This window comes from Typopeltis vanoorti, chromosome 23 (assembly GCF_054136105.1).
Source record: "Typopeltis vanoorti isolate ZY-2024b chromosome 23, IOZ_Tvanoo_1.0, whole genome shotgun sequence".
In the NCBI taxonomy this organism is placed as follows: domain Eukaryota; kingdom Metazoa; phylum Arthropoda; class Arachnida; order Uropygi; family Thelyphonidae; genus Typopeltis; species Typopeltis vanoorti.
The window spans coordinates 71,289,376-71,305,343 of NC_143571.1; the positions used below are offsets into that span (position 1 = coordinate 71,289,376).

Below are 15,968 nucleotides of genomic sequence, written 5' to 3' on the forward strand. Positions count from 1 at the left end.
AAATATGTTTAATTTAAAGAAATGGATTGACAACATTAAAGAAAGCACCCACTTAAACTCCATAATAGAACTTCATATTAAGACAGCAAACAGAAAGAAATGACAAAAAATCATCTTTGAGGACCTCAACCTGCCATGAGAGAAGAGAAGAAGAAGAGATATTCGCACATCTATCGCTGCATTATCCTCACCTGGATGGTACACCCTCATAAGGTAATCGCTCAGTCTGCTTCTATCACCTACCTATTAATTATTCTTTCTGCTACTTGCCATTAAAGAAAACACTCCTTGGGAATTCCTTTGACCTGCTTGGCTAACCACTCAATGGATCAAATATATCAAAAATAAATGCTTCTTTTACATATTATTTTTTCTATAATACCCAATGGTATATTGACTTTCATAAAAACTGCACATCCATGTAATGATGAACATATATACATGTCCACGTTAGTACAGTGGAAAATTTCCTCTCATTATCTTCCTCACATGCTGATTATTCTTTTGATCTGTGCTTTACTGCTTATAAACATGCTGATCTCCTCTTTTTATATTATTTCATAACATTTTCTCTTTCTGTGGCTCCTGATTTACCCTTCTAACTCTAGTATGCAACCTGATACAGCTTCTCTCAAGCACCCCTTCATCATCTTTATTATCGCTTGACAATCACATATCACTACCACAAGTAATATCTGTGAAGATTGAAACTATCAAGGCAGCAAATTGATTCCATTACTTGTATCAAGTAACAATCATTTTATTCACATTCCAATCTCTCTCTCTCTCTCTCTCGCTCTATTTCCAAAGTTGCAATCTCTCTCTGTTCATGTCTTCAGGCCATAGAAATACCTCTTCTTACTTTTTGTACTACACCTTAATATATTTTTGTACTATACCTGCATAGAATCTTAACGCAGTAGATTCTTTATTTTCTCCCATCATCTTTGAAACTTGCACTTCACTCATTCCTTGTTGCTTGGTTTGCCCACTCTCTCCTTCTTTCACTTTCATTAGTTTCTCTATCTCTCTCAAACTCAAATTCTTCCACTTCACTTCTACTTCCTTACACTTGCTTTCATAGCAGCTAACCTCCTAATCCCCATTCACTCTCCTCAAACCAGCTAATAAGTGTTTCACCTCATTTCCCACTTCTCTTTCTCTCTCTCTCTCTCTCTCTTTTCCCAAGCATGCTATGATCAGTTAGCATTCAGTCATGCAATAAAATCCATTCCTCATCACTTTTTTACAACTGCTGCATTTCCATTTTTGGCCATACTCTCTATTATCAGATTCATATTCATTGCATTTCCTTATCCTCAATAATGCTACTCAAGACCTTTGGTTTTTCTTTATATCAATAGGATACAAACATTTCACAGCACTTCTGATTTCCCACATTTTAAATAAACATGTCTTCTTTCTTGTGCCTTCTTGCTACTTTTTTTTTTTTTTTAATTAGTGAGAAGTGAAGCATGTTATGAAATTTTGGAATGAGTCTTTGAAATGTAATCTTTGAACGGTATTGGACCTGGTTACAACAAACTGGACACCACTACCTTGACATACTGCAATATGACTACAATGCAACTTTATGCAAATTCACAAAAACAATCATATAGTTCTCTATCAGACACAATGGATCAAAAAATTAAAATTACTACAAATGCACATAATACTTTCACAGTAAATAATTTCAGAAATAATATTTATCTTTTTTTATGTAGCTCTGTATAAACCTGCCAACACATCCTCTAGCAGAACTGATGTCTGAAAAAATAATACATTAAAATTAAATTCAAAGATTAAAACAAGAATGACAAGTAGTCAATCTTGTTTTAATCCTTTATCCAAGCATGAGCACAAAAGGTTTGTATGAGACATATGTTCACAACTAGGTCGCTTGTATATGGTGGCAAATGACTTCCCAACAAATTGCTTTCGTTTCTCATAATGCATAGCACACTTCCTTTCAGACTTGTATATTGTTATGCATTATGCGAGGACCATTACCCAAACTCATACAAACTAATTTTGATCTTATTATAGTGTCATCAGTGAGAACTAGATCTGTTGAGATACTGAGCACTATAATGCAGAAGTCATTTTTTTTTTTCCATCTACAAGTAGCAAAACAGCCTATCACCATATTATTAAAATTTTCTTATTATTATTGTCTGAGACCTCCAAGGAGTCAAGGACTCATCAGGAGAGGCTATACATCACCCAAACCACCCACTCACAGCTCTTTGAAAGAAAAACCTAGCTCTTACCTCTTTCTTGACCATGAACAAACTTAACTTCCATGGATACCCTCGTGTTTTCTCCCTACCTTCCATATAACAAAAAATTTTATCATACGATATTCTATAACACCCATTCAGAAGTTTATTGACCTCTATCATATTACACCTCTTTCTTCTGTTAACTAGTGTCTCTAATCCACATACTCACAATTTGTGCTCATAATCTAAATCCTATAATCCCAATATAATCTTTTTAACTCTTCTTTGCCCCCTTTCCACAGTTTCTTTATCGCCTTAGGATCCAGGAAACCTAATATGCACACAATAGTCCAGGTGCAGTCGTATCGAGTTCTTACAAAGAGGCAAAATGACATGACTTTCTTGTCTTTTATGACAATATACATGTCAGAAAAGATGTGGATGTGTGCAGTTTAGATGTGCAGTTATCTGTTTACATACATGAAATGCTATCAAAAAGAAACCAGACTAGGCTAATAAAATCTTTATAACTTACCCAATTTTATATTTGGAACTCAACCCCCTTCAAGGAAGTCCCCTTTCAAGTTCATGCAGCAATCCCACATGCTCCAAACGCTTTCTGGAATTCTTTTTGTTGAAGTGCATCAAGCACTACTTGTGATTCACCTTGGATCTCCTTAACGGTGTCAAACTGCCTCCCCTTCAGCTTCAATTTCATTTTTGGAAACAAAAAGAAGTCACAAGGGGCTAAATCTGGCAAATAAGGAGGATGTGGAATGACCACCATGCTGTGGGCCATCAAAAACTCTCACATTGTTAAGGCAGGCACTGTGTGAGGGATTATTGTCTTGGAGGAGCTAGTTGCAGCTTCGCCACAGTTCCAGTCTTTTGTGATGAACGTCTTCTCTCAGCCGCCTTAAAACAGTGTAGTAGAATTCTGCACTGACTGTCTCACTGAGTGGGACAAATTCTCAGTGCACAATCCCCTTAATGTCAAAAAAAATCAACATGCTCTTTGTTGCATTCCTGACTTGCCTGGTCTTCTTCGGTCTTGGAGAATGTAGACAATGTCTTCCACTGTGGAAATTGCTGTTTTGTTTCCATGTCATAGCCATAAACCCAAGTCTCATCCCCTGCTGTGATGACCCTTGAGATGAAGGTTAAGTCATCAATGGCCTCATGATGAAGATCTTAACAGACATTCACATGGTGCTCCTTCTGGTCAGAAGTCGAGAGTGGGAAATGAACTTGGCGGCGATGTGATTCTTTTTCAAATCTCTTGTGATGATAGCTTGAGCTGCTCCATATGAAATCCCAACTGTGTCAGCAACTTCCTGAATGGTGATGCTTTGATCTGCAAGGATGATCTGTCAAATTTTTTCAACATTTTCATAGGTTATGATGGTGGGCAGTCGTCCTGGCTTCTCGTCATCCTCCAAGGTGGTTCTTCCTTTCTATAAACACCAGTGCCAGTCAAAACACTGAGTTCAGCTCATGGCTTTGTTTTCATATGCCTTATGAAATAGGTCTCTGTGATGAATTTCCCCAGTTTTATGCAAATTTTTACATTTGCCCTTTGTTCTAATTTCACATTCATGGCAAAATCACAGAACGGCACAAACATGTGATAAGAATAACGCACATTACGTGAATTCTGGTGCATTCTGCTCAATGTCGCATGGCAGGCTGACTCAACAATGCCTATGCCACTGACATCTGGTGGGGTGAGACTGTAACTCGATCTTTCACTGAATATTCAGCACAGTCTGGTTTCTTTTTGATAGCACCTCATACAAGTAGCTTAGGTGTGAAGATATTTCACATATAAACTTTGTTTGCTCACTCTGGTAAAAGATTAAAACAATATAATTTTTAGTCCAGTGTAATTTGTTTTATAACCAAGTAAATATATTATAACATTGCTCATTCTGTTGTAATCTTGAACTTGATTGTGCAGAATCTTAAAAGATTATGTCATTATTAGGTCTTAAATTTTTTTAAATTTTTATATCCCGAACTACAAAAAAAAATTTTCTCATCTATATATATAGGTGAGAAATGTAAATGTAAATGGGCACAGAAAATATTCAAATAAACCGCTAAAAAAAAGAAGAAAAATGTTTGAAGATCAAAGCAAAACATAGATGTTCAAAAACTCAACATTAAAAGAGATATATTCCAACATGAACTAAACAACAGATTTAAAAACTTGTTACAGACATATTGTTGTTTTTTGCAATGCTGATCCATCAGAAAGTAATGACATTATTACCCAAAACCTTTACAATGCTCACATGAAATAGCTGGTAGCACAGAACAGAAACAAGATATAATTTCTGAAGAAACAAAACAGCTTATGAAGAAACAAAGAAAAATGAAACAATCAAATAGCCTACAGAATAAAATTGAATACAATTAATTGTACAAAATGATCAGAATATATTCAATTCTTTTTGATAGCACCTCATACGAGTAGCTTAGTATCACAGAATGTATCACAGAAGAAATAAGAAAATTCAATTGTAAATTGATACAACAAACAACAGAAAACAATCGTAGTCTCAAAAAAGTCAAACAGCAATAAACAGATGGTTGCAGTCGAACTACAAGATGGGACCATTAACAGAGATAGATATGCTATAGCAAAACTAATTGAAGAATTTTACTCAGTATTATATCAGAATGATGAATTAAATGAAGAAGACAACTATGAAATAGCTGAAGTACCACAGTTTCTACCAGAAGAAGTTATGTGGGGTATCCAAAACTTGCAAAATGGAAAAGCTGCAGGTGAGGATGGAGTTATAGATGAACTTCTAAAAGCAGGTGGAGAAATGATCTACAAAATCTTAGCAAAACTATTTACCTTACATCTGAATAAAAATGATGTACCAAGAACATGGAAGAAGGCTACCCTAATTCTGATACATAAAAAATTCTGATACATACATTTCCTATATATCATAGGAAGAGTGAAAAATGGCAATGGGCTGGGCATATTGCTCAAAGACAAGTTAAACAATGGGCAAAAGAAGTTCTGGATTGAAGTAGAAGACTTGACAAACTACCAAACTACACTTTGGCTTACAAAGTGTTTACAAAAGTTTTGGCTCATAGGCTTTGTACGACTCTAGACCTAGCACAACCAATAAAACAGGCAGGCTTTCGAAGTGGCCTTAGTACAATGGACCATATTCAAGTTATACAACAGATTATTGAACAGTATAATGAATATCAGTTACCATTATGTCTTGGTTTAATTGGTGGTTATGAGCAAGCCTTTGATTCAGTAAAAACTTGTGCAATACATAAAGCATTATGAAACCTACAAGTGGAGGAGCCATACATCAGGACCAACAAATCAGCATACACAAATGCCACAGCAGCAATTCATTTCAGGGGAAACATCTCTACTATGGGAATACAGAGAGGTATAAGACAGGGTGACCTAACATCTCCAAAATTATTCACAGCATGCCTAGAAGGAATATTCAAACTTCTTGATTGGGAAGGGAAAGGTCTGAAGATAAATGGAAGATATTCAAGCCATTTATGTTTTGCAGATGACATAGTTATCTTTACTTCAACTGCACATTAATTACAGGCTCATATCCATGAACTCCAAATTGCTAGCAAAACAGCTGGCCTAAAGATAAACCTAAAGAAGACCCGAGTTATGTTCAATAGCTATGCCCAACCAGAAATAATAAAAATCAATAATGACGAAATTAAACAAGTAGATCATTACAATACTTAGGACAACAGATATCAGTGGAACAAGATATCATGGAAGAAATTAAAAAGCACACGATGTTTGGATGGAAAGTATTTGGAACCAACAAGTGGAGGTTCCAAATGCCAACAAGAGCATTCAATATTCAAATGCCAACTACTATTATGCCTGAAGAGAAAAGTTTTTAAACCAATGTATTCTTCCTATACTTACATATGGCTGTGAAACATGGACATTAAATGCAAAGGAAATTCAAAAATTAACAACAATACAATTTAGTATGGAAAGAAATATGCTTAGTATCACAAGACTGGATCACAAAAGGAATATGTGGATAAGAAATCAAACCAAAGTCTCTGATATCATAGGAAGAGTGAAACATCTGAAATGGCAATGGGCTGGGCATATTGCTCAAAGACAAGTTCAACAATAGACAAAAGAAGTTCTGGATTGGATTCCATGAGAGGAAAAACGACCCTGATGCCAACCTAAGTCACGTTGATGATATCATCAGATTTGCAGGAGTGACATGGGAAAGGAGAGCCATGGACAGACAGTTTTGGAGTAATCTTGGGGATGATTATATATATACACATATATATATATATATATATATATATTCAAAAAGCTTTAATGACTGTTACCGAGAGATAAAAAGATGGCATGGTATATTTAAAAAGATACTACTAGTTAACAAGTTTTGTTGAATAGATCAACATCTTCAGGTATCACAATCAAAGAAATATATAAAGAATTACAGAGACTTAAAATTGTAATAACAGAACAGGTACCAAAAGGTATCACAAAACATTCCTTTTTGTACTTGTTCTGTTATTATAATTTTAAGTCTCTGTAATTCTTTATATATTTCTTTGATTGTGATACCTGAAGATGTTGATCTATTCAACGAAACTTGTTAACTAGTAGTATCTTTTTAAATACACCATGTCATCTTTTTATATCTCGGTAACAGTCATTAAAGCTTTTTGAATAATATTCCATTAAACTATTTAAATTATTCAATAATATTCCAATCGAGTAAAAATGAATTCTGTAAATATATATATATATATATATATATATATATATATATATAATTTTTTTTTTAATTAGTTCATTTTTTTGTGCATAAATTTATTCATCTACTATGACCCATTGTGCACATTAATGTATATTTTTGTGTCTAAGAACTGTCTACCATGCTGTGTGTAGCCTCTCACTCTGTTCCAGAATATGAAGATGAAATTGCACCCTATGCAACATTTCAGTTACCTGGTCCAACTGCTGAAGAAGAAGAAAATAGCCAGACTGAAGAATTCAAAACATTTAGTGTTCATCATGGAGAACCACCTTATCTTACAAAGGTAGGTAGATAAATAATAGTTTGATGGTTAAAAAAAAAAAAATCATAATTTAAAATAATATTCACATTAACTGTTTTAAACAAAAATATGCAAAACAAATAGGAGCTTAAAATTTTTCATATTTAAAAATGTACAGAAAAAATAATATATCACTTATGACCTTTGAACATTCTTTAAAGAGATATTTTGTAAGCAAAAACATCCACAATCAGGGAAGACTTTGATAAGTTTAGTTTAATCCTTTATCCAAGTGTGAGCAAACAAAGCTTGCACCTGAAAGTATCTTCAGGACTGGGGTAAGGTGGTACAACACCGGGTAACTCGTTGCAAAGGTGGAGCAAGCTCACAACACCCCTATCTCAGTATCTCTCCCACTGAAGAGACCTCAATAAAAGTCGAAACTAGTCTGGGTAGTGGCCCTCCCCTTAATGCATAACATTATACATATCCACAAGGAGATGTGTTTTGCATTATAGGAGATACTGAGATGGGAGTGTTGTGAGCTTGCTCCACCTTTGCAACGAGTTGCCTGGTGTTGTACCACCTTACCCCAGTCCTGAAGATACTTTCAGGCGCAAACTTTGCTTGCTCACACTTGGATAAAGGATTAAGCTAAATTTATTATAGTCTAACCAAGTGAAAAATAAACTTTCAGTGAAGACTTTGCATGGCATTTACAAAACCTGCTTAGCAGCAATGTAATAAAAATCCATATTTATAAAACAAGCTAAGACAGAATTGGCCTTATTCTTCAGAAATTAAAGTTTTCAGGAAAGCAATATCTTCCATTTGTTACTGATTTAAACTATTTATTTATATGGACTACTGTGCATATATTTATTATATAAATAAATATACAAATAAATAATACTTAATATCATTACTTATATTTATTACTAATACGTAATATTAAACAATAAATAATGTATAAAATAATAAACATATATAAATATATACATATATATTTATGGACTACTGTACACAGATTTGCAAATGATCTAATCATTTTATTCTTTAGAAATTAAAGTTTCAGGAAAGCAGTGCTTGCTTCCCTGCAGATTGTCAAAACGTTATTTCATTGAGAATTTAAATAATGTTTAATTTTTATCATACACTCAGCACCTCCCCAAAACCTTGAGGGACTTAGAAGAGCTTTGCAGACTTAATTGGCAATAACAACCATACATACATATATATTTATGGACTACTGTGCACAGATTTGGTGACCTGGTTTTCAAAAGGAAGATGAAAGAGATGTTGTAGAGGGTCAGGAGGTGATTTACCAAAATAGTTTCTAATCTCTGGGATGTTGAATATGAAGAAAGGTTGAGATAATGCAATTTAGATGAAATAGACCGCATCCTAGTAAATTCTTTTTTTTATAAGACAAGGACCCGGTCCCAACAGATTTACTCGTAAATACCTTTCCAATTTCTTTTTAAAGTTCATACATTAAACTAACATAAGTATTAATAATTAATTATGGCATAATCATAAAGAGTATTAGTACAGTTATGTATACAGTGTGGCATGTTGACAAATATAAAATTGCATTTAAATTAGTTATCAATTAGTGGACTAATGAAATCTTGTAGCATATTATAGTTTCCTCAGGCCAACATCATTAAACTAATTTGTGCTGATTTTCATTGACATATCCCATTCTGATCACCAAAAAGTTATATTATTCGGTGTAAAATTGATTATTGTATTATTAAATTGAGTTTAATGATGTTGGTTTGAAGGAAAAAAAAGGTAGTGAGAAAAATATTTATGCATTGTAATGTAACTTACCATAGAAGTCAACTGAGCAGGGGAAGCAACAGACAGATGTCAACTTGTCAGTGAAACACTTATTATCACATACACACATATATTTATATATGTGCAAAGTATGTAATTTAGTAAATAAAAATGTATGAATCTCTCATTTCTAAACACTAGTTCCAACACTAATTAATATTTTCAATTTAAAAATGTAGCACTTTAACACAGCAGTTACAAGTTATTCAAAAAGTTAAATTTAGTTTCTTTTATTACGACTAAGTTTTTGAAGGTTTTTAGTTAGGCTAGTGAGACGTTTGTTGCCGTTTTCTGCCCATTAGCTTATTAATTCTGGGATGAATTGAAGTGATAGCCAAAAAAAAACAGTCAGAAAGTTGCAGGCGGTTCCTCTGTTTCGTTTTAAGCACAGTCATGCCAGAAAATGCAGTTTCACAAAGATGTGTGGTGGAAAAACAAAGAAGAAATGCTTTTCATGTAAATTTTATGTAAATTTGAATATTCATTTTTCATTCTTATCCAGAATTTCAAATTATTCATAGAATTAAAAGTACTTTCCAGTTCTTTGTATGATGATAATTCAATAAGTAGAAGGGTTTCTTAATGGGAAAGGGCTGTCTCTTTGTGTTCAACAAAGGGGTTCACAATACACATATTTTGCCTCCGGGGATCCTCACGTTTGGAATAATACGTTTCAAATGACAACAACAACATCTTCAAGTGGACTGCAATAATATCTGAAACTGAATTCTGTGAATAGAAATCTGCTTCCATAATATAATCTGAGAACGACTGAAACATTTCACTATTTCTTTCTGCAATCACATTAAGCCAGAATTTGAGTTTCTTTTTGAATGATTCGACCGTTTTCTAAACATTAAATATTGTTGTATCTGGACCTTGAAGTTTTAAATTCAACTCGTTTATGTAAGAAAATATGTTGCTGTGATAGACCAGCCTGGCTACCCACTTCTTATCCTGGAAATAATGGGACAGGTCACTTTTCTTATCAATTAGAAACAGCTCAACTTCCTTTTGGAATTCATATAACCTCTTGAGAACTTTACCATGGGAGAGCCAATGAACTTCCGAATGGGAAAGAAGATTTTGATGATCAGAGCCCATTTCATCGCACAATGCTTTTAACAGTCCTGTATTTAAAGCACTGTTTTTGCACACTTTTGATGGGTCCAAATCAGACGAACACAAAGCCGAAATCATTTTCTCCTCGTCAGCATTTCCATGACTAAGCCCATTCCTGTCATTAGCACAGTTATATAACATTGTCACTCTTACACTCACATTCGCACCATTCCTCCCTTTATAATTTAGTTTCCCTGACTCTCTGTGTTAGATCTCATATCAGTTATTAGTTTTTCTAAACTCCTGATACCAAATGCATTTAGGTGTAGGCCATCCCTCTTCCTCTTCTACAAATCCAATCTTCCCTCAAACTCACTCCACACATCCAAAAACATCCATTCCTTCAGATTCCTGAATCGAATCATTTGCCATCATAGCCCTTCTTAATTCATTTTTATCGTAGCGAGGTAAAATGCTGACGATTTTCAATTTCTCACTCTTCACACTCACCTCTTCCAACAACCCTTTCATATCCTCTCTCATACTGAACTTATCGCCAGTTAAGTCATTAGTACCTACTAGTTTCGTTTAGTTTTCTTTTCTGTTTTTGAATTGCTTCCTTTATATTCTTAATTTTTGCTCCAGGAAAACTGAACGTTATAACTCGCTCATCAATAGCGTGTTTTATTATAGAGTCACCATACCAAATAACATCTTTCTTTTTATTAACAGTGTCACTTACCTGATTTCCATTATTTCATGACTTGCCTGTTTCCGTGCTTTGTTGTTTCTTATTTTCCTGCATAACTGTCTTTTTCTCCCTCTATTCATTTAAATGCCTCTTGACTTTTTGCAATTCCCATGTCGTCTCTCTGATGATCTGCTTCAATTTTGCTATTTTGGAGATTATTTCATTTTCATTAACCTCCTCCACATCACAAACAACCTCGTTAGCGGGACTAACCTTCTTGTTTTCGCCTGCAATGCTTTTTTAGCATTACATTTCTTGCCCTTTTTTGGCACCATTTTAAACATATACTAATTATTGCAATATATTAATAAAAATATGTGGTAAAATACTAAAAACACTAAAATCTATGCTAGTATACTATAAAACACTAATTTTCAAGGGAAAATACAATAAAAGACAAAAATCGCCAATTTTACAGGAGCACTAAATTCACTGACAGACCACAATGTATCCTCTGAGGGACATCCAGAAAGTAAGTTCTGATGGGCTGTTAGAGAAACAAAAATATACTTACAAATAAAACTTTATTGGAAATTAAAGTAGATATCTTTCACTACTTTTCTACATAATATCTGCCATTGTTCAGGCACTTATCATAATGGGGCACCAAGAGTTGTATACCTTCATCGTAGAAGGTTGCCACCTGTGACAAACCACATATTGACTGCTTCTTTGACCTCATCATCATCTTGAAACTGCCGGCCACCAAGGAAAGATTTTAGATGTTTGAACAGGTGAAAGTCGCTTGGCACGAGGTCAGGACTATATGGGGATGATGGAATTCTTCCCAGGGGTGGTGGGCATTAAATTATCATGAATCAAAACAATGCCCCTGGTAAGCATGCCACATCATTTATTCTGGATCGCAAGACCCAGTTTCTTAAGGGTTTGGCAGTACATACGCGCATTGATTGTGGAGCCTTGACCCAGCAAAATTCCTTGTCTGTCTCAAAACACAGTGCACATGATTGTACGAGTGGAAACCATTGTCTTCAATTTCGTCTTGACTGGTGATGAGGTGTGCCTCCACCCCACTGTTGTTTGGATTCAACGATTGCGTGCGACACCCAAGTCTTGTCCCCAGTGACAAGTCTGCTCAGGAAAGCATCACCATCCTCATGTTCTCTGTAAACCTCAATAATTTGCTGATGAATTTCAGCTGCTTTAATGTTCCTCACATTCAAGAAACGGATAACTGACCTAATTTCACATGCGGAGGGCAATTCAATTTTCTTAGACATTATAAACACACACCAAGAAGTGTACACACTATGAGAATGTCTGAAAATGGCACCGATGCCTTGCTAATGAATCAACAAACTCAGCACGCATGCACACCATTGTGATCGCAGTGCTGCAGTGAAAATATTTAACGTCCAGAAAGTAAGTTCTGTTAAGAACTTACTTTCTGGACATCCCTCATATATGCCAGATGGACTACATTTGAATGGTTTTGCAAGTTAGATGTTTGGGGAAAGTGGTGTTTAGTGAGAGTGTAGTAGTGCAAAACCAGTAAAATTAGATATATTAGGGTGGATGAAATCAAGCATGTATCTGACAACCCCTGTGATAAATGAGCATGTCCAATAATGATTATGCAATGCTGAATGGGATATCACAGGTTTCTGATTTGAATGAGTTGGTAATGACATTATACAAGGGTCACTATGGGTACAAAGGTATGTTGAAATGCATGTACAGAAATACAAAAAAATTTTTGGCATTGGTCAGCTCAACTTGGCCAATTATTATAGGCATCAGTGAGCCCTAGTTGACAGAAAATGATTTAGTTACAGGGATAGAATGTAAAGGTATTGTATTTTCAAGGAGGATAGAGGGAATAGGACAGGAAGTGAAGTATTGCTGATGATACCTGAAGAAATACACCCAACAAAATTAGAAGTTCAAGAGGATTTTCGGTCTGGGGGAGATGGTTCATTTGAGGCTGTGTCAAACAAAAAAGTGAGCAGGGGATCCACAGGAAGATGTAGAAGCTACATGTTGGCAGATTAGCACAATGAGTTTAAGCCAAACAATTATTAATGGAGACTTTAACTATGGGGGAACATTGATTGGAGGGAGTAGCAGTATCAGACTGCATACCCAAGGTGAATAGAAGGATAAACCAAGTTGGAATTAAGTGGATGAGTAGGGATATAAAGCAAGAGCTGCAAAAAAAGAAAACATTGTGGAGAGAATATAAACAAAAACGTAGTCAGCATACTCGTGAGCAGTACAAAGTGCAAGCAAGAAGGATGTCTAGTATGGTAAGAAAGGTCAAATCAGACTATGAGAGAGATTTAGCTAAACAGACCAAAATAAACCCAAAAGAGTGTTTCCATTATGCAGCAAATAAGAGGGAAAATGACTATGTTAGGATGACTTTCAATAATGCTCGTGGTAGGAAGGTGATTGAGCCAAAAGAAATAGTTGAGTTGCTGAGTGATAATTTTGCAAAGATGTATCATCCAGGTGGAGATTTTTTCTGTTGTTGAACATCTGGTGTTCATCTACCTCAAAATTGAGGTAGATGAACACCAGATGTTCAGCATATTTAAAAATATAAATGTGAACACAGCATTGGGACTGGATCGCATATCAGCCCGTGTGCTACATGAATGTGCAAAAGAATTGGCATTGCTCCTGACGAAATTGTTCAGTCTCTTAGCTTTGGCAGGGTTCAGAGGGAGTAGAAAGAAGGTAAGATAATATCCCATTGCATAAAGGTGGCACCAAGACAGAAGTATCAAACTTTTGTTATGTGCCATCCAGTCATTTTTGATTCTTGGATCCTGTGAATAAAGGCTCTCCATCCCACTCGGCCTCTTGTCCTTTCTTTCAGTAATTGTAAGTTCAAGTTGGTAAGTTCTTTTATGTTGTCCATCCAGCTCTTTTGTGGTCTTCCTCTTTTTCTCATTCCCTCACTCATCCCCAACATAACTGCCTTTTCCTTAGGATTCTTTTTTGCTTCATTAGCTAACTGCTGTTCATACATCTCTTTAGCTACCTTCACCAACCAATTCACCTGCCTTGCCTGGTCTTTGTAGTCCTCGCGAAATTAGTTATTTCCACTTCTCTTATGCTGCCTCCATAATGCCCTTTTTCTCTGTATCACATGCTTAATCTCTTTATTCAACCATTTCACACCTCCTTTATTTAACCTTCTCACCCCATTTAGACATTGCATCTACTAGATAGTTTTGAAAATTTCCCAAGCTGCATTGATCTCTTTTCCAGCTAACTCCTCATTCCATGCTACACCCGCAAGCTGTCTCCTGAGCTCTTCATAATCATCTCCCTTGTAGTTCCACATATACCCTTTTCTTACAGAGGTCCTCACACTGCAGGCAACCACCCAGGTAATCACCTCATGGTCACTCGCACCAATTTTTGGGTGATTTGACACTTCGTTTATAATTGCATCCTCTGATGAGATGACCAAATTCAAGACCCTCAATCCTTGTGTGCCCTCTGTTACATACTGTCTGAGGTAGTTATCCCTCAGAAACTCAAGAAACTCATTTTCTTTACTTCCAGTTGCTATCTCATCATTCCAGTCTATATTGCCATAATTAAAATCGCCCATAATGATCACTCTTTTCTTATTTGCTTGGCTACTTTGATTATGAATTTCATAGTCACTACAATCCACATTACCTGATCTATAACAACATCCAACCAAGTATTTCATTCCATTCACCTCTATCTCACACCATACTGCCTCAAAAACCATTGCCACTATTTCCATCTTGTATGTCTACTTTGTATGGACATCAATAGCACCCCCCCTCCCTTTTTACCCCTTCTATCCTCACAAAACACATTATACCCTTCCATTTCCATTCCTGTCAGGATTGGAATCTAACCATGTCTCCCTTACTCCAACAATTTTTGGGTGAACAGACTCAATTAGTGCAACCATTTCATCTGCCTTGTTTCTTACACTTCTAGTATTTGTATACAAACACAAGACCTCATTCCTGGATCTACAGCTAGTTCCACTGATACCATTCATTCGATGTGATCTCTCCATGCTCAACTGGGGCCATTTCCCTTTCTGCTTATTAATTTTAGAACCCTCTTCAATTCCAACTGTTTCCTCTTGATCCCAGGTCTTCCCATTCCTTTCCTGTCTACACATACTCTCACATCCTCTTGGAGCATCCACCTTTCTCATGCTGTGTACCCCTGTCCACCCTGAGCCTCCCCATTTTCCTGTTCATCTTGCACACCCATTCTCTCATTTTCCATACTCATGCCACTCACTTCCTCATTCATAACCACCTCTTCAGTCTCTCCTGTCATACTCTCCTTCTCTTCCACATCACATCCCACTTAATCTGATTCATTCTCTGTACTCACTTCTCTACCTTCCAGCAGCAATCTCTCCAAGCCACTCACACCATAACCACTCAAATGCAGTCCATCGCTCCCATACAGTTCACTTCATCCTTCATACCCATTCCATACATTAACAAACTGACTCTCCTCTCCGCACACATTTCAGCCAACATATCATTCATAATTCTTGCTCTCTGCTTCATCTCACCACAGTCATACCTAGGCAACATGCTTACTACATTTCCTGTCAAACTATTCTCTTTTATTCGTCTAAGCAGCCTCCTGACATCCATTCTGACATGCTCTTTGCCCTCTGTCAACTCATTCGTACCTATTAAAACCATCATCTCCTTTGCTCGCTCTCTCCTCATATCCAATGCCTCAATCACTCCACTCATTTTACCACCTGGAAAACATGCTTTGTTCATCCTCTCATCCAGCACACCTTTAATAATGGAGTCACCATACAACACCATGTGTTCGTCTTTTGTTAACGCTTTCATACCTGCTTGATTTGTTTTAATCATTTTCACCCAAATTTTCTTAATTTCACTTTGCATCCGTTTCATTTCTTGCCTCATCCAACCCAATTCAACTTTCGAATCTCACATCACATTCTCTCTATCATTCAATCTTTCTAATTTTTGAACTCTTGACTCCTGCTTCATACTTTCACTCTCCTTCATCCA

General features: G+C 35.8%; 1 protein-coding gene across 1 annotated transcript in view; it reads left to right on the forward strand.

Annotated features, from left to right (window-relative positions):
• Nucleotides 1-15,968, forward strand: part of LOC150093941 (cell adhesion molecule Dscam1-like) — a 1,598,688-nt gene that overhangs the window by 1,272,827 nt on the left and 309,893 nt on the right. Inside the window, exon 28 of the mRNA XM_090412925.1 lies at nucleotides 7,171-7,322. Coding sequence (XP_090269051.1) covers nucleotides 7,171-7,322 — 152 coding nt within the window. The remainder of the gene's footprint in view (nucleotides 1-7,170; nucleotides 7,323-15,968) is intronic.